Consider the following 27,055-nt stretch of genomic DNA (forward strand, 5'->3'; position numbering starts at 1 on the left):
ATGACAGATATTTAGCCCCAATGCCTGTTAAGACTAAAAGTTGAAAAAAATAAAAAGTGCATTTCGGGAACAGATGGGACTAATCAGTGACTTCAAGTTGCATTGTAAGCAAAAGAGGCATTTGCAGTTGGATTGCACATTAACCCAAAAGCATTAACCCACAGTAGATGCAGTTTGGAGACTTTTTAATAACTACAAGTGGATCAATATGGATATAATCCCGTCCCTGGAGCATATTCAGTGTGTGGTAACAGGAACACGGGTGAGTGCTAGAGTCTTCTGTGGTTTGGTACAAACGTCTCTCCGCCGTTGGTGCGATACACGAGGAAGTTGATTGTTTTTTCTGTTCAGGAATAAGACATCAGGCACGTGATTGATCTTCAACAATGTCTTGGCAGTAAAATGTGACGCGAACACATCACATGAATTGAAGTCAGGAATAATTCAGTCACAAACCTCTCATTGGCCTTTTCCTTTTCCGCTGAAGCAGTCAGTGTTGTGTCATCTTCTCTTTTTAGAGTTGCATCCTGCGAGTTTTGTGCATCTGTGGCTGCAGGTGAATCACTGCAAGGAAATAACAGAAAACTATTAACACTTGTGGTGGAAAGTAAAACATACAATACTGGGATACTTGTACTGAGTATTGAATATTTTAGGATATTTCACACTTTACAAACAGAACTTGTGGTCTTTGTTGGACCAGCTTCCTTAGACATAAAGCAGATAAAAAGTATTGCTTGGATATTTATACGTAATTAATACTGATCCAATGATATAAAACTGACAGGTACCATTCTGCCAAATGTGTACTTTTACTTTTGGTACTTTATAAACATGTTGGTCCTAATACTTTGATACTTTTAATTCAGTAAACATTTGAATGCTTCTTTTAATGGGGTAATTAACAGTGCGGTACCGCTACTTCTTCCACCACTGATGAACACATTAGAAAAAGTTAACTTCTCAAATTCTTTATGACTTAAATGTATTTTAGTTCAATAATTCACCTTGAATGTGCTTTAAATTTCACAATGATCATTGACAAGTGTTTTAAGTTTAATCTCTTTACATTCACACTACATTACAGCGATGATTCAGGTTCTTACATCAGATTCACACTGGGTATGGTGTCGTAGTACCTGAATTTGTAGTCTGAAGAGAGGCTTAGACCTAATCTGTAGTCTCCCCTGGTTCTGGAGATTTGCTTTTGAAGGTCCCTGACAGAGCAGCTGTGACCACTGGATGTGTGGCCCACAAACAGCAGCTTCCCTCTGATGTACATCTATCACAAGGACACAGAGAATTTACTTTAGATATTTCGAAAAAAGGAGATGTATAATACAATGTGAATAAGACTCGGATGTCTGTTTGATTTATGGACTAATGGAGAATTTTTCATCTTACAGCAAAAATCAGTGGAGCAGCTGTCGTGACTTTGGGCTAATAATTAGACGACCCTTTTGTAATTAAGAACCCCTCACTGCTTGCTCGACTAAAGTACTTTTATAATAAATGTTTGGCTTTCTGGGAAAAGACAGCACCTTACCACAGTCTTCCTCACCCCATCCCCTTCATGCTATCACCTCCTCTGCTTAAGGCAAGCACTGCTGCTGCCACCCAGTGGGAACCATGAAAACCTGCACTGAGCAGAGCCTGCAGCCTTTAGTCGAGCCTGCAGTGCGTTTACTGACCAGGACCATTCCAGGAGCAGCGTTGTGCCGCTGCTGCAGCAGCATGTTCTCCCCTCCACAGCTGGGCTGTCCGGTTGACATCTCATACCTCACCAGGCGAAATGAATCCATCTGGCACTAGATTTAAAAACAACACCAACAAAAAACACCTGTTACCGAGTTTGCAGAAATACATTCTGTATCCTGCTGACTGTAGTTTGTCTTTCACTGACCCTTTGTTTTGTAGTCTGTGCAAAGCTGTGTATATCCAAGTACACATTTAGCGTACTTGCTGATTATGTAATCTTGATAATATTTTACCTACAGTGATACAACAAACAAATGATGCCCACACTTTCAATCAGGGACTGTAATGATGCCTGGCTGAGTATACATACAGTATATAGCAGGTGATCAAAATAGAAATTGCTCCATATTGTGTTTTTGTTACTTTGTCTACCCCCTGTGTGTAAGACAGCACTCACACCTGAGTACACGGCATGGTTCTGTGCTTGTTCCTCCTCCTGTAAAGCTGCTCCAGCACGTCCTGCTCGGACACCGCACGTGTGTTGACGGGTCGGAGCTGCGGCGTCGCGCACACCACCAGGATCTGCTGACTGTGTGAAGGCTGGCCCATAACGAAGGCATCGTACTCCAGGTCCGTGACCACTGGCATCAGTGTAGTGCTGCAGCAGCACCGCCTGCGCCCCCCCTCCCCCAGCAGGGCAGCTCTCAGCAGAGCAGGGCACACTGTGAGGGGGGTGGAGGCGGTGAATGACGGCGGGGCTGGACAGCGGGCGACAGCAGAGGGCTGCAAGTCTGCACTGTTTGGAATAATCGCTGACCTGGCAGGGTGGGGGCGATAGTGAAGCTATCATCGTAAATATACTCTTGCTCTTATAAACTGCAGTATATGTCATTTTCTATGAAATAACATTTAAGTCTGTTGCTGTGCCTGTTAGTAATACAAGTGGGTCTTACTCAAGATTGATGTTGCCATAAATTTGAAGTGGTCCTATCCGTGTGACACAGGGCTCCTCTGTTTGCTTTTTTGGTGTCCTGGCAACATACAGGTAAAGACAGTGAAATGTTATATATTGCATAATGTAGTACACATCTGTGCAAAGTCTAGCAGAGCTCAAGCACTTGAAACTGATCAATAAACAATGTGTTTCTTTCACTACTGCAAAATCAAATCACTGGCTTCTGTTTAAGGTAGGTAGGTAAAGTGGCACCTTGGCAGCTTGACGTAGAAGTCCAGAGGTTTTTCTGACAGATGTCGGTGTAGCTCCCGTAACTCATTCCTGCCCTCCTCAGGCCGGACTGGTTTAACATCGGCCCGCTCAGGCGGGTTCAGAGAGGGCAGAGCGGCTGACTCTACCTCTCTCCTCAGCCTGGTCCTCAGTGGGGCAACTGAGATCCGCTCCATGTCGGGACACTTGATACCTGGGGGAGAGGAGGAGGTCACTCAGAAATGCACACTGACACAAGTGACCGTGAACAAGATCCTGATGGAACTATTCAATAATGTTGAGTTTGCAGGATGAGGTGATACTGTAACTTTTTGTTTCACTGAATCACTCTGAAACAACCTTACTGGGTCAGATTGGCTCAAATATACTTTTTTTTTTAAAAACATTTAGGCCTACTTTAATAACTCAAAATGTTCAGTACATCCTAGCTGGGAAGTGTGAACACACTATGCCCATTTCAGAAAGGCCGTGTGATCAGGTACGTACCGATGGCCACGTGGTAATAATTCAGCCAGCTGTCCAGCGTGTTTCGGACTCTCTGCTGAAGCCTCTTCAGCTCCCTGCCAACATGCCCTCTTCTTCTCCACTGTGCTGATGGCTCCTCCACCTCGCCGACCATCTGGAGGACCTCCGGGGAGAACACAGACACCTTCCATACATCATTACTTGCATGGTAGATTATATGATATAGAACAACAAAAGGCATTTTGCGAGCTGTTTGATACAAAGGGACTCAGTGAAGGTGAGTCTTCAAATGTATTGTTGGAACAGATTTTTTGGGTCCGTTCTTTTGATATTTGGAGTCCATAAATGTATTTCATGCTTTCATGTGGTGATAAAACGTCTCTTACGGGTGTTAGGAACAGGTTCCTCTTGCTCTCTAGGATCACAGCAGGGGATTTTGTCTTCCTCAGCAGCAGGAGGTCTTGAGCAGAATCGGAGGTAAACGTTCCTTCAGTCTGCAAACAAGTCTGTCAATTCAGAGTAGACGTTATAGATTTTAATTGTTTATCATAAATCTAATTTCCCCCCAATATACTTGGTAATCTCACCGCTTCCTGTGATCGGTTAATGTTGGACAGAGCCGAAAGAGCAAGTTGAACACTTTCGTTGTTACACCTGAAGCTGAGCGTGGCAGACGTACCACTGAGCAGCCTCACGGAGATTACATCGGACAACTATAGGAGACAAAAACACATTTACGGGTTTCTATAAAATGGACACAATAAATAATAATCAGTATGGTAAGCACTCATAAATTGTGATGAATTCATCCATGGTTATCTAATCTGCACACTATACCCTGTTATAAAAGCTGTCTTGGTTCTGTCAGAGGCAGTTAGTGTTCCTTCATCAGTAGGTCATGAGTCATACCTCACATGCCCTGCTTTGTTTCCCCTAAATGTGACCCTTCTCATATGCACATCTCACAATTATCGCACATGACAGGTTCTCTCCAGATTCTTAACCCCTTGGACTACCCTTGTCACTGAATATATTTCTTGTCTGGTGATTGCCTCCGACCTGGTCTCTATATGTAACATGTTGCCGACTCTGTCTGCATATTGCACAAATAACATGGACATCATTATTTTATAAACGCAAATATGTTATTGATAGAAAAGGTTGTGGTAGTCTCACTATAACTGTGGCTTCACCTGTATACCAATCTTCTCCCTTAGTGTGCGATTTGTCTTCCAGCTCCATTCCTTAGTGATGTTCCCATGATGGTCACACAGGAATCCACCAGGCTGGTCCCACACTGCTGTAATGGCAGAGCTGGAGGAACATTTTACACATCATTCAAGCTGTCATCAGGGTTCCAATTACAGCGGGGATTGAGGGGGTCTGACCCCCTAATTAAGACTTGAACCTCGAAACAATTACATATCCTCCCTACCTGTAATCATAGTGAACTATTACAATATATTTCCCTTTTTAATGCGTAGAAGAATCTTGTTATACGATTTCAGACACCCCTAAAGTGGACCATACCATTCAAGTAAGATTGACCTCCACGGGGGCAGACCTGAGTGGCTTTGGCATTCTGCTGTGTGTTAAACATCTTCGTACATATCAACACTGAACTCACCTAAGACGATGTGTCACGGCCCCGTGCCCAGACGCCGTGATAGTCGCCAGAATAACGGGACACTCGCTGTCACTGAACACGTTGGTATAGAAGCCTCCACAGGGCAGACCTGAGTTACTCTGGCATACTGCGATACAACCAGACGGGTAGCTGAGAGGACAGAGTCAAAGGTCAAAAGGTTTAGCTGCAGTGACACATAATGTTGTACACTTCTGGGACAGTTGCTAGAATTAAAATATGTATGAATAAACAGGATGCGAGTAGAATACTATATGAACGAGGAGCCGTCTTCCATCCTGTAATGTAGTTTCTGCTGTTCTGGATCCTGCTGCTTCACTTCTGGTACCCGGGGCATCCCATCGACTAAAGTGGCAGGTCGGGCGGTTCTCCTCGCTCTCCCGTCCTTCAGTTTGGCCTTTGCATCACCATAGTGACGGAGTATTAGGGGCTTGCTCAGGTCCTGTGCAGCTGTTTGTAGTTTTCTACGCGGAGATGAAGTAAACTTTTATGCTTAAATAACTGATCTCTCGTTTAGTATTCATGAGGAGTTACACCGCAAAATGAAGCATCTACAAGTTTCAATATCAGATGACCAAATTCAGTAGAGATATGTTTCTTGTCATAAATGCTAATAAACATTCCCCAAAACTGAGATTCATTTAAATTACTCATGAAAAATACATAGAATCTACAAAGCTAGAACTATTCTTTATTAAACTAAATGCTAACATCAGCATGCCATATGCCCACAATGACAGTGCTAACATGCGGATATTTAGCCAAAGTTATTACAATTCAACTTGAGCAGGAACACGAATGTCTGGACCGACCGATCGAGCGACATTGTCCTCCCTAGAAAAATGTATTATCCTATCGGATAATACATTTTGTAATGTAACCCCTCATTTGACAAATATTTCCCATAGGCCAAATGCAGCAACACACTCAGGACTTCTTGCCGCCTGGAGTCGCTCCACCGCCCACTGACACAAACTGATCTGCAGAGGCTCATCACAGGAGGGCTGCGTCGGCTGGATGATCCAACCTGGACACAAATCACATCCAGCTGAGGCAGCAGGGCCACACAGTCAACCACAGACACAGGGGCCCCCCATTAAGACGATGCTTCAGCTCCATGTCTTACCTGGATTACTGCAGCTGTTGGATAGAATGGAGAAACTGACGGTGGTGGAGTTGTGAGCTGTTGGAGAGTGAGAATGTGAAACTCGGTCAATGTGTCATCTGAAGTCTTAAATTCACGTTTTTATTGAATCGGTATAGACAATACTGGCCATTTATCGGTCACTAACGGTTGCATCATGGAACTTAATAATGTAACTCAATAGCTCTGTAACTGATTAACAGGCAGCAGTACATCTGTGCCTAGCTACCAGCATTGTCCTGTCTGGTAAACTAATCCTCTCACTTCCACAAGCTTGCAACTAAAGCTGTCCTCCAGTTCAGTCTTAAAAGGTCGTGAGAAATTACTTAACGTTTTTTCACTTTTATCACTCTCATTGTTATTGTCTCTTACCTACATTAACTATGGCACATAGTAAAAATATCGTTCCGTCTGTCCTGTCTTTTTCTCAATTTTACATAATTTGTACGCAGCATTTGCTAACAATGCATATTTTATAAAGGGTTTGGGCTGCAACTAAATGCTTAATTAATTGTTAATAAATAATGTACTTTTACTTTTTAAGCCAGTTGTAAAACATATTGTATACTTGTACTTATATTTGGCAAATAATGCATTCACATTTACAACCTGGGGGTTTATTATAGTGGAACCCATTATTATTGACTTATCTTGATCAGCAGAGCTGTACCAGTAACTAACACAACGTTCCATCTTGTTTGTTTCTTATCCTTGTGGAAGTGGGCTACCAAAAAAAAAAAAGAATTCATTCACCTCTATTAGAAGTGTGTTTTCGCTTTTGCATGCTTGTGTCTGAGCTGACTTGTGGTTTTCTCACAGAGGGACCAGCATTTCCCACAGCACATGAGTTTCTCTCTTCTGCCTCCCTTTTGTCTTTGGCGGACACCTGACGGCATGAACCTTCATCCAACTCCACGGAACCTGTGTCGGTCTGTTCCGGACTCTTCAAATGCACCGACCCCGCAGTCAGATCTCTCCAGGAGTAATTCAGAATATTTACAATCCCGTGAGGAATACGCCCCTCCTCGGTCCACTTGTGTTGTGAAAGTAGTCGAGCCACTTCCTTCAATAACCGAGGAGCCGCTCGCTTGTATGCACCCATTGGATCGTGGTCCATTGTGTCGCGTGCAGCACCGACAGCCGATGAGGTATCAGGTTTAACATCTCCACGTGTTTCACCTGACAGCTCATCAAGTTTACCTCCTGCGTTGTCGTTCTCTCGATTACTATGAGAGGGAAAAAATGAGAAAAAGCTTTGGTCACATGAGGAAAATGTAAAGTGATTTGTTGCGATAAGGGGATTGAATTACCTTTGTGTTATGTCTTCTGACTGCGCTCCTTCATTTACCAAATTAAAATGCAAAATGTTGCTTCGTGCCCCTTTAATTCGATTTCGTTTTGTTGGCTGCGAAGAGATCAGTTACAGGATTAATATCTTGTTTCTTTAAAACTAAAGTCAGTAAAATGAATCATTAGCCCACCTGGTCAAAGAAATACAAAGGGCCACTTCTGAATTCCTTCAGCACGACAGAAGAAGTCATTATTCCCTTTAAAAAAACACTTGAATTAAAAAGAATACCCCCGTGTTTCTAGGCTGGCCTCATGGTAGATCAGCTGCTCTCTCAGGTTTGTCTGAGTTCAGGAGGAAAGGTGAACCTCCCACCCCATTGTATTGCATGCCCCCTGTTGAGTGGGTCCTAATGGTAGGCTGCCTTTTACCTGCCTGCAGTATTTGAACTGGGAAAAACGGCGCGTTCGATGTACTGATACGCCCGGTGTCCGCAGCGAGTCCGCTGTTTGACGGTGCGCGATCCGGGGGCGGCCCGTATCCGGTGCGCATGGCCGAACTGAGTGCGACAGTACGGCGGATCTGCCGACCTGAGGGCGAATCCGCCCCGGAGTCGACTGCTATCTGGGTATATACTGTGTAATACCCAGGTCAGCATCGTTCTGTTGAAAACACGTTTAAAAGGCGACTGTGGTCTCCGGTGAAAAGACGTTCAAAACTGGTCTAAAAGTCAATATCTTTTTCTAGTACATGTTTTATTTACAGATGTCCAGCTCATGAAAATATGGCAGATCTCCTGAAACCGGCTCCTGTGTGGCTTTGAAAACGACATTTAAATCAGGAAAAGGAGATGGTTGAATATAAAGAACATTGTTTATTATTATATTGTGCTTAATAAATACAAATTAATGGTTTCCTGTGTCACTTGGTCTTTTGTCCTGTAAGTGGAAACTGACGATGTGTTACTATGTATTTGTGCCAAAATGTAATTTCCCCTACAGGAGAAAATCTGATGATAAATGAAAGTTTCGCTCCTCAGGACGGTGCACGATCGTCTTCCTCGAGGCTACTCGGGTCAAGTTGTTGCTCTCTAATAGCTCATTATTGGCTCAGATTCCTCCAGCACACGTTTCTGCTTTGACCACTGGAGGCTCCCAGCAGTTTATGCGTCACTTCATCTCTCAGTCGCTGATCATGGCGGAGCTACAGCGCGATGTGGAGCTCCAACTTCTCAACGGGAATGACTTGAACGAGGAGAGAGAAGACCCGGACGCCCCAGAGTCAATAAAGAAAAAGAGAAGAAAGAAGAAGAGGAGTAAGACCACTGCACCAGGTAAGAGGCATCACCAGAGAATCGGTTGGAAAATAAATAGTGCAAAAATTGTCTCCTCTAGTGCCTCTCGATATGGAGCACAAGCATCAGATAAGCGGGACAGGAGACTTTCCAACCTGTCAGATGGCATTCCTGTCCAGCTGTCCCAACTCTGAGCGGCTGCAGCTGAGCTCAAACGGGACAATCTCTCAAATGGGAATTTATTATCAAAACTGATTGAAAGCTGTCATTTGAAGATATTGGTGGAATACAATTTAATTTTACTCTAGATTAAATATGTTTCATTAATCCCACTAAACTGCATGAAATTATGTAAGAGAAGTATCCACATCAGTTTTAGTGCAATAATATGACAACCACTGTATTATTTAAAAAATAAATAAAAACAAAGAGCCATATGCTGCCTCATGATATGGAGGGGAATCTCGGAAAGCCTGACTTTTTGAACCTGCCATAAGTAAAGTGTTGTACACACAGCTCAGTTGAAGGACTATATGTCATTATGCTGCAAGGTACATGTGCCCTTGAGGATATTGACTCCCAAGGCATAGAAAGACATTATGCACAGACATTGCCAAGTTGAGATCGTAGAGGATGCACTTTCTTGAAATGACTGAACCACAAATAATTTACTGTGTGTGTGTGTGTGTGTGTGTGTGTGTGTGTGTGTGTGTGTGTGTGTGTCCATGCGTGCACCTTCACCTGCACATGCATGCACGAGTGTGTGACTTTGCAGCAGGGGCAAATGAAGCTGAGGGGGATGGAGAAGCTGGAGGTGTTGGTGATGTGACAAAACAGTTGGAGCAGCAAACACTAGAGGACAAAGAGAGGGAGGAGGATGGAGAAGAAGGTAACTCCTCACCACCACCACCATCCTCATCATTCTGCAGTGGTGACTGCTGAACTTTAAGCTCCTGAAAGTGCACGGTGAAATTCAGCCGGTCATATCTGCAATGTGATATCTGATTTTCAGTAGCACACTGGGAATTGTGCCCAAGCTCCTGTCGATATTTCTCACTTTACAAACTGCACTGAAACTAATGATGCTTTCAACAGATGGGGATGAAGGAGAGAACTCAGCTGGAAAAAAGAAGAAGAAAAAGAAAAAGAAGAAAGGATGTAAGCCGTTTTTCTCAGTGTAGCACATTTATTTACAGTTTGCTCCGGATTACAAATTCACATTTACTCAATTTAGAATTTGAATTGAAACTGCAATTCACATCCGGTGACAGACTATATATTGTTCCAGAGGCACATCGGATTTTATTGATAGACTGATAGCACTCTAAGTGCTTTTTAGTGTTAGAATTGACTGCATCAGATTAACTTTGAATCACAGATAAATACAACAGGTGCACAAGAGCAGGTTGACTTTGGTTAATTAGAGTCATGACAGTTATATAATGTAGGACTGACACAGGAGGTGTAGGACAAAATGCTACAGGACCGTACGAGTCAGACAGGTTAACATTTATGACATGATACTCAGTGCGTCCTACATATTGTTATAACCCACTATATATATAAGCTTTTTTTTATTGCCTCCAATTTTTCTTGCAATATAATTCAACAGGCTTCTTTGACTCATGGGGATGTCTTGATTGATTAGATCTGTAAGTCAAGAACTGTACTGTATCCTCTAGCTAGGTTGAAATGCTAATGTCATGGACATGGGGAGAATAACTTGTGTTTTCTTTTCTCTCTCCGACTGCTTTCATCTGTTTCTCCTTCTCACTATCTGGGCCACAGTGAAGGGACAGACTGACCCTCCCTCAATCCCTATTTGTGAGCTCTATCCCAGCGGAGACTTTCCAAAGGGAGAGGAGTGTGAATATCCACCATCGAAAGACGGGTGTGTGACCTCCACATCGTCCCTCACACTCAGCAGTAGTCGTCCACTGTGTGACATGCCTAGTTTTTATTTGGGTCTCTCTGCTTTGCACTTGGACAACGTGATGAGGTGCAATGTTTAGTGTGTGATTTAATATCCTGTTCAGGAGCAAATTGATTGTGTCAGGTTTGACAACACGACCTGTGCAGGGTTCCCACAAGTGTGTCATATCCTCGTTACAAGTATTGGTATAATGAGAAAATAATGACTTCCTCCTCTCCGCGGTGTGCCTGTCTACCTCCCACCAGGCGCAGTGCAGCATGGCGGACCACCAGTGAAGAGAAGCGGGCGCTGGACATGGCCAACGAGGAGATGTGGAGTGATTTCAGGGAAGCGGCCGAGGCCCATCGGCAGGTCCGCTCGTACGTCAGGAGCTGGATCAAACCAGGGATGACCATGATTGACATCTGGTGAGACATGCGCTGAGATATTGTCCTTGAGCCCCCTTTAATGGACTTAAATCTCTGCTGCTCATACCTGCCTTGGATCATTTGTGACTGACATTGATATGGTTTCAGCACCTCTTTGTCCTAGCCTGCAATATACTGTTTTAAAATCATCAAAGAAAGCAGAACTGCTTTTGTGGTTTCGTTTTAACCTCTTCTGGATTCATTATCTGCCCTGACAACCGTCTCATTGTTCCTGTCACCCATTGTCCCTTTGTGCTGCTTTCTGTTTCTCGCAGTGAGAAGCTGGAGGACTGCTCCAGGAGGCTCATCAAAGAAAACGGGCTAAAGGCAGGCCTGGCCTTCCCCACCGGCTGCTCCATCAACCACTGTGCTGCCCACTACACCCCAAACACAGGAGACCCCACGGTGCTGCGTTACGACGACGTCTGCAAAATTGACTTTGGAACGCACATCAACGGTAAGAGCTCGCTAATAACTTTTTAAGTGCTTTTTGAGGTCTGCTGTGCCATTTCACACTTGGCATTTATTATGACATGGTAAAATGATGATTACATTATAATTCTTACTGCCTGGAATAAACTGTTCTCGCAAGTTAATTCACTTACACTTTTCTTTTTAGATAATTAAATTCTGAATATTTCTACAAAATGACAACCACATAGAAACTGTTGTGAGTAACCAAACATTTTGGTCTTTTAGGTCGAATAATAGACTGTGCCTTCACCGTCACATTCAATCCAAAGTATGACAGGCTGCTGGAGGCTGTAAGAGACGCAACTAACACCGGTATTAAGGTAATACAGATCTTCCCCTGCATGCTTGTTTGTACTGCTGGTTACACAAAATAAGTTGATTACTGACCAAGGAATGAAAATAATCATATTCAGATCACAGTTACATTAATATTTATGTCTAGATTGCAAAGTATTACAATTACATTTTACAGAACTTTACAGAGGGGGACATACAAATGATATGTACAAAACCAGGAAGTAATGATAACATAAGAAAAATTGGAAAATATTGAAGTGTCACAGCAACAAAAAACGAACGGATAAGTCAAATTCAAAAAAGTGGATTTAATATGCTGCAAATGTGCACAAGTACAGTCACTCAATGGCATGAAGAACAATAAATATATAATTCATGCTCTAGATATTAGTGGCTCCTTTAGTATAAATAAGTTACCTTAAAAAAATAATACTTGTACACATTTTGAGCAAGCACCGTGTACAATATAGAAAATGAAAAACAAGTATAACAGGTACAATATATATAAACAGTAACTACCAAGTGTATCGAGAATCAAATTATCGGGAGATAAGGAAGTTGCAATAAGTGATGAAATACAAAAATTGCACTCGTTAAGGTTTTGTTCTTCTTATTACCTGGTTCAGATTTTAAGGAGCGATTCATTAAGGTGGTCAGGGTACAGAGTCACATTCAAGGAACTAATATTTAGATACAAGTATAACAGACTAACATAGTAGCTACTTTTCAAGTAGTTATATGATGCATGTTTACACCTCTCTGCCTTAGTTTGCAGGAATTGATGTGCGCCTGTGTGATGTTGGTGAGACCATTCAGGAAGTCATGGAGTCTTATGAAGTGGAGATAGATGGGAAAACATATCAAGGTAATAGGAGGTCATTTATCATCTCTTTTCTTTCATGCACAGGTTCAGTGCTGCTTCCTATTTATTCAACCTCTGTGTGGTGTTCTCTTTATAGTGAAGCCAATCAGGAATCTCAATGGCCACTCTATTGGACAGTACAGGATACACTCAGGGAAGACAGTCCCCATTGTTAAAGGTGGAGAAGCCACAAGGATGGAGGTTTGTACAGCAGCAAATGTTATTTCATCTTAGCCAAATGTGGATGTGACGACATTCTGGAGCACAAAACAACACTGCAACCTCTTTTTACTGAAATTGTGTCTTGTGTTTTTGTCTGAGATTAAACCTGTATTAGCTGCTTGAACTTGCAATTAAATAAACCTTTTTTAAATTCTTAAATGTAATTGTAAGAACATGTGGCTGGTTAGGGTTATGATGGGGTGTGGAGAAGTGTTCCCAGTCACTGCTCTAACAGCTTTTTAGTCACCCTCGTCAGCACTTTAATTACACCTTTAATGGAATTACCAACCGCATCGAGTAGCAACACTTGTTAAAACTCCCGCTCCTCATTTCATCGTAAGAGTACTGATTTTTGGGCATCCAGGGCTCATTAACAGGCTGGCCCTTCACCAAGGATGAACATGGCTTTGCATATCTTACATTTGCCGAGGACTACGCTGAGATCCACGCCTGCCTCACACCTGCAGCACACCACTGTATTTGGACAGAACTGAGCATTTTAATTGGCAAGTAGCTGAGTCAAGCATTTTACCTGATGGTTTCAGGAGGGATGGGGGGGGGGCTTCTGCTGAGGTGGCAGATTTGTGTGTTGTATTTTTAGCTGAAGTGTGTTGGCGTAACAGGACCATTAGCCTCTTTGTGATCAGAGAGTGGCAGCTGCGCGTGCCACAGGGCTGCTAGCACTTTGACTGATTATCGGTGCAGTGAGAGAGGGTGTCGCAGTGTTATCAGCTAATACCACAGGGACTCTAACAACAGCCAACCGCTGATAGAGACACAAAACGCCAATGAAACCCGGCCAATCAACTCACACGAGGCGCTGCTCCGCAAAGGACACTACTGTCCTTAATAGACTACAGATGAATATGTCAGCTGCTGGCATCCTGAGGTTTTTTATTAAATTTACTCTCAGTCCCCCCCGGAGTGTTTTTGTCCTTTCAGTAACATCACACCCACTCAGCCCTGCATAATGGTGCATATACTGTCATAGTTATTCTACATTTTACATCGGCAACCAAATTAAGTTTTTTGTCGCTCTGTTTTTGTTGCCTGTCAGGAAGGTGAAGCTTACGCCATCGAGACATTTGGCAGCACAGGAAGAGGTGCAGTCCACGACGACATGGAGTGCTCACATTACATGAAAAACTTCAATGTTGGACACGTGCCAATAAGGTTGGCGCTGCTGTTTTCATCTCATCCCCGTATTCAAATAGAAAGTATTAATTCAGGAAAATTATTTGTAGGTTGATTTTCTCATATTTTGTCTGCCAATCTGTAATTTTAACAAAAGAGATTGTGATTAGCGTCATATCTGAATGATTGTTTACATCTATAGTCAATCTCCAGTTTGTCTCACTGTGGTGTCTGTGTCATTACCGTGCTGCAGACTTCCAAGGGCTAAACATCTGCTGAATGTGATCAATGAGAACTTTTGCACTTTGGCATTCTGCCGCCGCTGGCTGGACCGCCTGGGTGAGAGCAAGTACCTGATGGCGTTGAAGAATCTGTGTGACCTTGGCATCATAGACCCGTACCCACCTCTCTGCGACATCAAGGGCAGCTACACCGCCCAGTACGAGCACACCATCCTACTCAGGCCCACCTACAAGGAGGTAGTGAGCCGGGGAGACGACTACTAATCATGCGCCAAAACTCAAGGCGAGCCAGGAGGAGCGTGACGGCTCAAAGACAACAAACCTCTGCAGACTGATAGCAATTATGCAATATTTCTGACATAAATTCCCTCTGCTTGAGTACCACTAGGTAATTATTCTAGCAAAGGCAAAATACTTGTGTCATGGCAGTAGCTTACTAGTATTTATTTTCCAAGGGATCGAGCCAATAGACAAAGGGCATATCTGTAACAAAGGTAGTGTTGCCATTTTAGTCACATTTTCATGTGCTGCTTTTCGGAAATATGCAAAACAAATATATGCAAAAGAAACATGCAAAAAAGGTTTTGGCGACCACCTCGCCTAAAGATGCTTAGCTTTATGCGTTGCTAAGACCTTGTGAGGAAACTGAAATGAAATATTTATATAGTTCTTTGCTCTATTTTAATTTGAGGCACTTTTGTAAGAAATAAATCGTTATAAATACTGCATCAATTACTGTGTGCATAAGAGCTCCCAATACTTAATTACATTGCAAATATCTGATGATATAAAGGTGTATTTCCTTCCTTTTACCAAAGGAGGGCGGTACTTAAACATGAGTCAAACATCCTGCCCTAGTGAAGACATTACAGTAAGACACATCAGGCTATTCATAGTCTTGTACTTTAGCATAATGTCACCATGGAAAGAAACAGACTTTTCCCTGAAGCATTAAGAATGAGCACACCGATTTGTCGTTTTTGCAGTTTAGATGAAAAAAAAAAAAACATATAGGACACACAGAAATAGCAATACAAATATCACATTGATGGCAGAGTACATTCATGCACCCTAAATCACTAATTTGTCCTTTACAAGAAAATCTCCAGCCCATTCTCTTATTTTGGTAAAGTCTATGGGACAAGGACATGAGCGTTGATGTCACGCTGGAGGAATGCATCATGTCTTCTCACAGGGTTTGTCCTTCTCCTTGGAGACAGCGGACCAGACCTATTCTTAACTGGGAACCTGTGGACTCTGGATCTGATATGCTGTGATGTCAATGGCTTTTAATACATGTTTATTTTGGGCCGGCAGGAGTCACAGGCCAAAAAGAGGAGCATACGTGAAGAGAGTGTGTGCTCTTTCACACACACACACACACACACACACACACACACACACACACACACACACACACACACACACACACACACACACTGGCTCCCACAGGCGTGGGTTTGGAGAAGCCTCTTCCTCCGCACAAGGAAGCAGGTTCGAACAAGGATAGCAGAAAATCCTCACCGAATGTGAATGGAGCAACCTGACAATGACCCATTCATGTAGCTGAACCAGCTGTGACAGCAAACTCAATCCCAAGTGTTTGAGCCGGTTGCGTGTACGCCAGGCCTGCAATGGTGGAGCAGAGTGTGTTTTGCTCTCGTCAGACAGCAGGCTTGCGAGTTTGCCGGCGCTGAGCAGAGCTGTTCAGATTAAGCCGTTTGATTCCCGTAATGTTTTTGTCATCCTCTCCCCTCGTCCAGGAGTTGCTTGTTCTGACCTGCACATTCCCGAACTCCCTGCGAAGGATATCAAGCAAGTGCACACATCCACGCTCACACACAATCGAATGTTGACTTCATTCATGATTTATCGGCAATATCTGTGAGACGACGAGGATAATTTACTCTGCGCCTTTTCAAGATTTCAAAGTAAACCTCTCTCAATGAAATTGATGCAGTAGGACTTGACTGGCTCATCAAGGAACTTTGGCCAGGAAATAAAGTGTAATTGAGTTTTTAACATGCTTTGCTTATCGTTTATAAATAACCTGGAAAGTATACAGTACAGGAATGAAATTCCACCATCAGCTTTGTCTTTGTTCAGATTAAAAGTCTTGCTTTGTTTTTTTTGACTTTTAAGTGACTGTAGTCTGGTGAATAATGTGCTTATTGACACAGCACTGTGGCATTGTAGCGGTTTCCTGAGGATATGCACTCCTCTTGAGACACACGCATTAGATTTTGCTTTCATTTTAGTGTCAAAGCGATGCCCGATTGGAACAGTCCCTCTATTTCTTCTGCACACTCCGGTATGTCACAGATCATCCTCCACCTCTCCATCCCTCTGTAGTTCTTGCCGATGCCCTACCGGCGGCCACAGTCTTTCCTGAGGATGTGGAGAATTTTACGTCCCAGGGTTGAAGTCCACGATTTAATCAGGCTCTTGGTGTTGATCATCAGTCTGCCGGTCTTCCAGTCCTCATGACCAGCCACAACATATTCAGATCCTGGAGAAGAGAGAGCAGAGCATCAACCCTACTGAATCTCAAGTCTGCTGAGGATGCCACTAAAAATCACCTTATGTAAAAAAAGAGCGCAAATCATTATATAACTATAATAAATCACTCTAATACTGTGCTGCTATGGCCGGCTTTAAAAGAATGTTGCCAGAAATGATTATTGTAAAAGTGTTAGATGTGAGACAGTCTCATAACAGAGAGATGGCTCTAATCTTTAAGCTGTAAATGTCCAATCTAAATGAGTGATGCTAGGACGTTGGCACCCACTCTAAGCCTGCATGAGCAGCGACAAAGATCCTCTATTCAGCACAAAGATGGCAGATTGTTCACTCTAAGTTTTCCACTGGAAGTGGCTGCAGCTGACCTGGGTTGAGGATGGGACAGGTACAGCCATGGGTGGTCCAGGACTCTGGGTAAAGGGTAACGCTTCCCCTGTGGACCTTCATCTGGGGGTTCTGGTGCAAGACTTTCTTGACTTTGACCTCCACCTCTGCATGGGAGCCTTTATCGTGAGCTGACATTACCTTCACCACCAGCACTGCCAAGGCAACACAAACAGTTGTTCAACAAATTAGCAGTCTACCAACTACAAAATACAACTTCCACTTCTCAAACGTTTACAGATCCACATCAGTTTACAAGTCATGAAGAGAACTACCAAGTTTCTGTAAACAGTTGTGTAAAGTCTTCTTTGGTCCTGAAGGAGCTTTTCAAGTCTAGGAAAATAATGCGTTGACATCAGGATTTTTCATCTCGGCTTGGGTTTTGGAGACTGCACATTTATTAAAAGACAGCATGCATTACATTTGAAAGATGCGAGTCTAATTAAAAGATGTTATTGAGTTGCAACATGGGAATTGTACGATCCTCCATTTACGGATCCAGGCTGTGGACTAAAAGTTAGATATCTTGGCCTCTGCTGCATCTATTTTGACCTTGAGGTGCAATACAACATTTCTTTAAAGATACCCGGTGGAGTTTCTGTTTTTTGTGAGTGGGTCCTTGTTGTGTTTGTCCTGGTGCATGTGCCAATGGTTTCTCACTGATCTACAAGTGGCATTTATGTGCCAAGAACCACAGCAATGCACCAGCAAAGGCAGGGAAGGAGAAGACTTCTAGCAAGTGAACATGGATGTGAACAATGCAAAGTTTGATGTGGAAGAAAAAGCATTCAAAACAGTTGATAGATCTCAATGATACAAGTAATGTATTTTGATGAGTAACAACAAACGTAAACGGAACATTGTATTATAAGAAACCTTTATGGAATCACTGGACAAGATATCAAGTGGAACAACCAACATGTTGAGTTTTATCATAGACATTGCCATGACAGGCTCACACAATACTGAATTAGTTCCATCCGTCAAATAGCACTTACCATAGTCATACTCCGCAGCACAGAAGAGTTTAGGGCTGCCAAGTGTGACTTCTACACACTCACATTTCTCTGGAAAAAAATTAAACAGGATGAAAAAGATTCATACAAATCACTTCTTCATGATGTATAGATTCAAACATCGAAACAGCTGCATTTAATCTGTGTGGGCTGATGAATGTGCAGTGTATTTGGTGTGATATGACCTGTGGCTCACCAGAGTGGTGCAGTGCAGAGAAAAGCTCCTCTAGCCTAAAGAGTGCCGTCTCACTATTATTGCTGCTGTGTCCCATGTGGCCGGTGGCTGTATAGAAGACCTCCACATCTGAGCTGTGCCGCAGAGGTAAAACCAGTCAGAGGTAGGGCTCTACTTAGTGTAATTCATCCAGAATGCACCTCACTCACCTCTACGCCGTGCATCATTAATCCAAGTAAAAATACATATGGATATGGTATTAAATCTTGGCTCTCACCCAGAAATGCAGTCACCGGTGTAAGGGTCACAGTCCCCTGTACAGTCACATGGACGGCAGCCGTATTCGTGAAGCCCCCAGTATCCCAGCATGCAGTTGTCACAGCGGGGGCCTCCGACACCGGGCTTACAAGTGCACTCCCCACTGCTAGGGTTACAGAGAGTGCTACCTCCTGAGAGGACGGAGCCTACAGGGTGGCAGGAACAGGCTGCAGAGGAGAGGGGTGACAGAGCAATAGGGCTGCATGTTAACATCTCTGTTTGCAGGTCAAAAGACGTGTCTGCTTTTCTGGCAGAAAGCTATAAGCACTCAGTATACATTATGAGTCTGCATGTATGCGAAGGACAAACACACTTGTAGAAGCCCAAACAAACACATTTAGAGTGTACACAGTGAACTCCCGTGGCGATATGAAAAGTTTACTGTATTTTATCATCCTCCTGTAACAAGCTGGGAGTATGTACGCAACATGCTCTAAGCAGCTGCAGCAAAAACAAACAGTAAATCACTCCCTCTCTACGCTGTCAGACCTGCCGCCTGACGGTCCTTCATGATGACAGATTGATTTTTGTTACAGACTTGCTTCATCTGTTTCCAAAAACGGCATGTTTGGTCTTAAAAATGCTTCAGCATGCCTGGCGGGGCGAAAGGGCAAGAATGGGAAAAATGTGCTCGCATGGTCCATGGAAAATTCCTCCATTGTTTGCAATTACGGTCACATTCCAAAACAGTGCGGTCGCCGTCATTCCTGTTAAGGAGCAGACTAGAGTCATCTTACTATCTCATCACTGGGGAGGCAATGACTCATAAAGGTGCTGAGGGAAAATAAGAGATCAATCTGCTTTAGTCTGGCGGGTCAAAAGAAAAATGTGATCTCCATTACTGCCCTCAAAATATCAAAGACTCCCACTCTTAATTGGAATTCTCTGCTGGCATTCATCCATACAGAGTTATGGTTTAAGGGGGGAAAAAAAGAGCTACACTCTGCAGAAAAAGATTTACCTTTGCAGGAGTCGGGGGCGGTTTTTGGTCGGCTGGGGTCTCTGAAGAAGCCCCTCTCACAGTTCTGGCAGTGACGGCCCTCTGTGTTGTGGTGGCAGTCGTCACACACGCCTCCACTCCGCCGTCCTGTCGCTAGCCACGATCCACGACTGAAGTGACAGCTCTTGGCGTGACCATTACACTTGCACTCTAGGTTTAGATGGACATGCACAATCAAACACACTTCGATGTTTTTGCTCTGATGAACTCTCAAAGCCCCGGAGATAGCAGTGATAACTCCTACAGTATAGCTGACATAAAAAAAAAAGAGGAACTGCTCCGTTATTCATCTTGCATGAGCGTCTAAAAGGTCACATGTGATTTATGAGACTAAATTCATTTTCAAGATACGTCTACATGCCGTGTGTCCTACTCTGCATTTGACTCCCTCGCCCCATCACTCACTCTGGCACTCGTGTGGCGTCCCTATGATGCCGTTGGCAGCCTGCCAGGGTTGGTCGTTGTAGAGAGGAGCGCAGCGCTCGCAGTGCTCACCGGCTGTGTTGTGTCTGCAAACGCACTTGCCATGGACCTGCCAGGCAAAGAAACGTATTTAGCTCATTGTATCTGCATGCATCTTTCAATGGCTGTGCGTGTCTTCAAGTGGCTCAGGAACAATGCTTAGAGAAAGGTGAGCAAGCAGTACTGTAACACATTGTGGATTAACGTATATTTGGGGAGTTTTCATCGTGTTCTCCTTAAACTGCTTTGAAATGTTCATCAGCTCGTTGATGTAATGTGGTCTTGGAAACCATTTTAAAACATTTTGGCCTGACGATGGGCCGGCTGAGATCTGTGATGTGTGTAATACTTCTTAAGCATTGCAACATACCAACATCTACATGCACAATCACAGCAGTTACACAATGTGCAGCTTAGTACTGCCCGTGTAGCATGTCTACACCTCTTTAGCCCATCTTGGAATCAAACAAGCTCTTCTAGTCTCCATTTACAGTAAAGAGAATAACACGACAGAGACTATGGGTTGTTAAAGCATTAGGCTGAATACCATAATTAAGGTTTCCACACACTTAAATCCCTGTAATGGTAGGTAAAGCTGTGGCACTTCACTGCAGCCTTCAGCTTCAGTGGCACATACCAGCGCACAGCTGAGTAACAAAGGAGTGGTGGGAACAAAACCCTGATCCCTCTACTCCCAATCTCACCACATAAACAAATAGCGATGGAGACGAAACGAAGCCATCGGCAGACTTCAGCATGACACAACATCTCAGTAGGTTTTCACAACAGAAGAGCTTTTCCTAAGCGGAGTATTGTGCACCTGCAAGCTCACAAAATCCAGCTCAAAATTCGCTCACCATGTTGTTGGTCTTCTGTTGGCTGGGTCGGTAGCCCACGGCTGGTACACAGTGGTCAGCGTGTCCATTGCAAAGGCAGCTGCCTTTGACAATAAAATCATAGATGGCATAGTGGTCTGTAGGGAGGACAGCAGCACCAGGATGTTTGGCCTGGCAGGGACACTGCTGGCGCTGCAGCAGACGGACTCTGAGGTTGGTGATCATGAGCTGGTCCTGGGCGGCTGGTCCATACGGATCCACTGAGTTCCAGGGTGACAAAGCTCGATAGATCACCTGAACAATTGAAGGAGAGGAGAAAATGTCTTAATGTCTTGTTATTCTACTCATAAAAGCCTCTATAACAGACGCTGACAGACCATGACATAAATGATGTCAGTTTCTCTTTTTTCTTGGTCTGCCAAATGAAAAATAGGCATCAATGTGGTTCGCCTTTCATGCTCCACAAATTTCTAGGAAAATCAGACAGAGACATGGACGTTAAGTTTAGTTGGATGTTGATCTTTCAGATACATCCTCTCTGTGTGTATATGAGAAACATCAAGAATTAAAACGGTCACAAAAAGAACAGCAAAGCAAAAAACACAAAAAGAATTGTGTTATTTTTATGGAAGCATGAGTGGATGAGTTGTGGACAGAAAAATATGTCAAATTGGACAAACTATATCCTCAATACATTTTGTTTTAATTTTCAATCAAAGTCTCATACCAGTTCTATTTGTCAGAAATTACGATTTATTTTGATTTACAATCCATACTTAATACATCCTGCATCGTCTGTTTGTTCTGTACACAAGAGAGACTTAATGCTGTATCAAAATGAATATACTGCATTTTATATAATGATATATTATGGTGAGTGATACATATGACAACAAGTTTTACTGTATAAACATTGCACTTGACAAATCGCAAGCTAGTTCTGATTTGCAATCTCATTACAGCAAGCCGAGAGTTTAAACTCAGTATATGATGCCTGTTGTGTTACTTTATTGCTGAAACTCTACATTTTGGGTCCTTTGCATGTTGAGGAACAGATAGACTATATTATAAAGGGTGACATGCTTATACAAGTGAGCTGACACACTGGAGCAAGACACATACTTGCTCCAGATACACTGCAATTATGAGATCAGTCAAAGCCATATATTCTTTCAGACGTTCAACCAGAACCTCCCAATGTGGTCCGAGGCTCCAGTGAGAGTCTCTCTTGTACACCCTCTGTGTGAATGGACGGCCTGCTCATGAATTAATCATAGCTGGTTATCTGGCTCAGGCCTCCCTGTGATGATGCAGCAGCTCCAAAAAAAGTGAATATCAGAGGTAAAAGTACACATTGATATTCTATCCGTGCATGTCAAAGCAGTTTGCAGCTTAGAAGGCTGGCCTGACAAAAAAGGTCTCCCACAGCCCATCAGAGGAGGTCAGTTTACAAAGCAGCGGTTTGTTCAGTGGGCTGTGTGATATCAGATCTGAGAAATTAAATCGCAATCCAGTATTTAAAACCTTTTCTATGAACGACAGCAACCTCAAAGATTACTGATCGTTGGCTCTTGATCCAATTTATAACAGAGTTTCTATATTATTGTCCAGAAAACTTCCTGTGGAATCATTTTCAATTTCAATTCAATTTATCTGTGTCGCCCAATATCACAAATTTGCCTCAAAAGGGTGAAAAAACACGTTATTGGTTGATAGCTTTCTTTGTTGTTTACCTGCAGAAGTAGTAACCTATGTATTTGTATGTGGCCTCCAAAGACACCCCTCTCGCGCCACACTGTCAAAAACAAGACACATGGACTCACCTCTCCTCTGGTACAAGGGGAAGCTCCTGAATACTTGGAGGTGCAGGTTGCTCCACTCTCCCCGACTGGCGACCCCTCTGCCGGACCAAACGCCTCCTCACAGTCTCTGGCAAAATGCCTGAGGGCTTTCCATGTGTGCCCGTGGTCTTGGGAGCGCTCCAGCACCATGGCAGCCGGGCGCGGGGAGCGAAACACCAAGATGAGATGGGTGAGGAGGAACTCCGTCTCCAGGTCGAGCTGGAGCGTTTCCTCCTTCACCCCCTCTGCGGACTGCCACCAAGTGTTTGGGTAGCGGAAAGAAGAGTCGCTCATGGCAGAGGGAGGGTGCGCCTGGACGGGGATAGCAGAGTTGCACTTGCTGCATTTTGCTGCCGAACAGGGCTCCCTGCCACGGGGCGAAGCCGTCTCTCTGAAGACGCAGTAGGGCTCCGAGGAGTTGGAGCCGCAGACCGACTGGGTGCCCAGCATTCTGCCCTGGGCCAAGTTGCCCATGCGGGGGTTGCAGGCTCGTCCGGAGCAGCGGCTCTCCACAGCCGGACCTTTGGATTTAGACGTTTCTGGTAAGAAAAAGGTGCGTTCATTTTAGTGTAAAGTGAGTGAAAGTGCTTTAGTTATACACCAGGAAAGGCAGGCCATTACTACAAAGGTGGTGAGTTCGGTTCCCGCTTCCCCCAACTCGCCTTCTTAAAAGGTGTGCACTACGCACGTGGATGCAACGTTTTCCAGAATCGCACACGCAATGCTTGTTTATGCGTGTATTCAGTCAGAGTGTATTAAGTGCGCGCGTAAAAGTCTCAGACACACATGTTCAAACTCACCGGCTGGCAGAGGAGATGATGCGCACACCGGGATAATGACAAGTAAAGTCCACAGTCTCATCCTGAAGGAGTTGTTATCTTCTGCTTGAAGTCACCTGTCGTATATTCAATTTGGAGCGCGCCCTCAACAGCTTGATCTAAGGATATCCAGACGTCAACGTGTTCCTTTCCGATAAAAAATAATTACTTGAAAATAATACTAATAATTTAGAAAACCCAGAGACTCGAACGTGAGCTTAATCCTGTCTGTCATGGGGTAGAAATGCCGCGTTAGACTTAGATCGTATTGTCTGAGCCCTCATCATCCTTAAATTATTCCAGCCCACGCGCTTCAGGGTTCAATCTGCTGTTTGTTCATTGACATTTGGGAATATGAAGAGGTTAGCACCGCCCTCTTCTTGTCTTCTCCCAGTCCCCGCCCACACTGGTTCCGAAAATCAGATTTTTCAAAAGGAGCAATCTCAAAACCCTGGAAGACTTGTTCACTGTGTTTTAAAGGGGATGTTGTGATTATGAAGAAGATTATGACTGTGCCTCTTTGTCATCATCTACTTTAGGACTATTTGTTTTTTATCAGCCTTAAACAAATAGTTGCATCTTTATTCTTTGGACAAGCATTCACTTTTTTTTCTCTGCATTCCTCAAAAAGCATCCATAATAAAAAGCAGTTGGCTGTCATCCGAACAATAAATGAGACATTTAGATTGCCTCCACAACCCAAACCCCCCCCCCCCCCCCCCCCCCCCCACCCCCACCCTCACCCTCAGGCACTCGAGCACTGATCGTCAAACATGTCATTGTGTTGCATTCCTGCCACATATCACCACTTATTTCTAACTGCTAATCACTAACCACGCTTTACCTGCCTCGTCGTCAGACAGAGAACAGCCCTTGGCCTTGAGGGGTCACACAACCCTTGATCCCAATAATCATCCCGTTGCATGCCATTTTTTTCAAAAACTTTTAACAGTGATGTCACCTCACTGAGTCCAAAGACTGGCTCATATGATACTGCAGGTAGCTTTGCCACTTGGATACCGTGTAAAAGCTTAACACGTGGCGCAGACAGCCAAGCACAGGACTGATGAAGATGAAAAGGGAACAGTGTCATTGAGAATCTGCATCATCGCTGTGAATACATGAGGTCAGGAGTAATCTGTTCTCACTGTGAATGTGGTCTGTCGTGTGAATATTAAGTGTGTATGTTAAAGCAGAAGAATGGGGGTCATGAGCATTTCTCAGTCTCTTCCCTAAGGCATCCCAGATCAGGACATTCCTTGAATACTGCTACTCTCGTCACAGTGACGGGTCTCCTATGTTTTAAGGGGACAGGGTTCATGCCTGCGTGTCTTTAGATTTGCACGGGTTATTTCGGTTGTCTCCCGATTATCCGCCGGGGCCAGGGGTGATGAACCTTGAGCTGTTCTCTTTGTACAGCACTTGCGTGCTTTTCGATCCTCAAATCCCAGGAGTGACCGTGAAGAATGCTGCAGAGGAAGGATGTCTAATCTCGGCCAGTGTGTGGTGTATATTCCCCTGGCAGCATGAAAGCGACGCACGTCACAAACAAATTCCTTTACTCTCTTTAAATCCAGCTGTTTGTCATTGTTTTTCTCTGTTACACAACTTGAATTCTACAGAGCCAAATCACCCTAGTTGTGTTTTACGATTAAGCAGCCACTCGCTCATGTTTCTATGTGGGAATACTGCAGGAAAGTGCATTTATGAATAATGTTATAAGGGTTAGTTCAATAACACATGAAATATTGGGGGGAAATACTCCTCTCAAGTTAAATTACCTCCCAGCCTGCAACCGTCTGGTGCAGGACCTCCACAGCCAGCAGTGCTGCTGTGACATTGTCTTCTAATTGCCCAATAAGATGATGGACTTGGGTCCGTTCCACCGCCGCTGGCCTGCTTTATTTCCAGACTGTAAAAGGATATGCCCCCCCCCCCCCCCCCCCAAGCTGCCATGTCATCTAGTACCTTCAGCTCACTGAACCGTCTCAATCCTTGCAAGTAATCTGTCTACTCTCCTGTAAAAGCCAGACACAAAGCCAGACATGCTCCAGGCCAGGAGGGTAGGTGCCTTGCCCACAGGCTCCAAACACCTTCTGTCACTGCTTTTCCTTGCTCTTCATTCCATTTCTACGACGTTTATCTCTGCTATCTGTCTGCTTGTTCCTAGCCATAACACTCTCCTCACACACATTTTTATCAGATGGTTTGATCTGGAATGACAAAAAAAAAATGAAACAGGGTCTGCGTTCTGTAAATATTTGTCCTACGATGTAACTCTTCCCATGATGTAACTCATTTGGCATTAACAGTGTTAGTTATTCATATTATACAGTGACAGTTGAAAGGCTCTTGATTCTTCCTCGCAGAGCAAAGGCCTCCACTACCCGTCCACAGACATTCCCCTCACCACCTCAACCCTACTCCATCCAGACACTTCAGGAAGTTTATGCTCTATATTTCACGTCACCTTTCGACACACACTCACACAGAAAAAGACTCAACAGATGACCGAGCACCAGCCTGGATTTGAGAGTGGACACAGAAACATGTGGGAAATGTGTTTCACCTTCATAAAAGACAGGCAGCCAGATGTGTCCCAGTTAAAAAAATTTTGCGTTATGGGAGCGGAAAGAAAACCCCACAGGGTGTTAAAGTGTACCTGTGTAATGTCATTTGCCACATGGCATGAATAAAAGGAGAAATAAAACATACAGTATCATGAACAGTAAGAGAGGAAACAGACACACGTTTTAATATTGTCGAAACCACAGGTGTGAGTTCCTGTGTGTGTATCTGACAGGTGATACAGGTTGTATTTCAAATAGTTGAACATGTTTAAGGTTACACAGGAAGATAACCAAATGCAAAGTTCCCCTTCATTTCACCTTTCACTCCAAATGTGGTTGGAATTTTAGACTTGAAATTGTGTTTTTTTTCCTCTTTTTTGTGTGTTTGTTCGCTGTATCACTTGTATCTCAGACTATTTTATTCTATTCTATTCTATGAAGATGTAGTCAAATCCACTGTTGTGGATGATAAAGTTGTATCGTATCCCTAAAGAAGAACCTCTACTCACAGTCTGAAAAAGGGATGCTCCTGGAAAACACATGGATTAGTTTGCTTGCTATTTGTGAATTTTTGGATACATTTTAAATTGTTCAAAGTGCTCCACAGTAACAGCTCTGTTAACATTCATTAGCACACGTGGTTCTGTCATTTCCTGTCTGCACAAAAGTGTACAATAAAAATATCTATTGTACAGTAACCTTTTAAAAGAAACTGCTTTGTGTATACTTTAAAGCGTTGGCACAGTGTCAGATTGTTATGAGTGTTTGATCTTCATTGTACAGGG

At 43.7% G+C, this 27,055-nt stretch overlaps 2 protein-coding genes across 3 annotated transcripts; one reads left to right on the forward strand and one right to left on the reverse strand.

The window, feature by feature from the left end:
* Positions 1–8,629: 8,629 nt before the first annotated feature.
* LOC142948078 (methionine aminopeptidase 2-like) lies at positions 8,630–14,594 on the forward strand. Of its 2 annotated transcripts, none has more exons than XM_076089958.1 (11): positions 8,630–8,798; positions 9,535–9,648; positions 9,855–9,917; positions 10,548–10,650; positions 10,938–11,099; positions 11,375–11,556; positions 11,799–11,893; positions 12,639–12,735; positions 12,830–12,933; positions 14,012–14,127; positions 14,342–14,594. In XM_076089958.1, the coding sequence occupies exons 1-11, from the start codon at positions 8,630–8,632 to the stop codon at positions 14,592–14,594; spliced, it is 1,458 nt and encodes a 485-aa protein (XP_075946073.1). The 2 variants fall into 2 exon arrangements, with proteins under 2 accessions (XP_075946073.1, XP_075946074.1); XM_076089959.1 differs by having other exon boundaries at positions 8,660–8,798; positions 9,538–9,648.
* A 2,102-nt stretch (positions 14,595–16,696) lies between these two features.
* LOC142948079 (netrin-4-like) lies at positions 16,697–23,743 on the reverse strand. The gene is made up of 10 exons (XM_076089961.1): positions 23,683–23,743; positions 22,865–23,421; positions 21,063–21,335; positions 20,149–20,275; positions 19,705–19,893; positions 18,703–18,910; positions 18,447–18,559; positions 18,233–18,301; positions 17,216–17,389; positions 16,697–16,839 (listed from the first exon to the last, which is right to left on the reverse strand). Exons 1-10 carry the CDS (start codon positions 23,741–23,743, stop codon positions 16,697–16,699), a joined length of 1,914 nt encoding a protein of 637 aa, XP_075946076.1.
* Positions 23,744–27,055: the final 3,312 nt, after the last annotated feature.

Source organism: Anarhichas minor, unplaced genomic scaffold, assembly GCF_050575085.1.
Source record: "Anarhichas minor isolate MPS153535 unplaced genomic scaffold, ASM5057508v1 ptg000011l, whole genome shotgun sequence".
Taxonomy (NCBI): domain Eukaryota; kingdom Metazoa; phylum Chordata; class Actinopteri; order Perciformes; family Anarhichadidae; genus Anarhichas; species Anarhichas minor.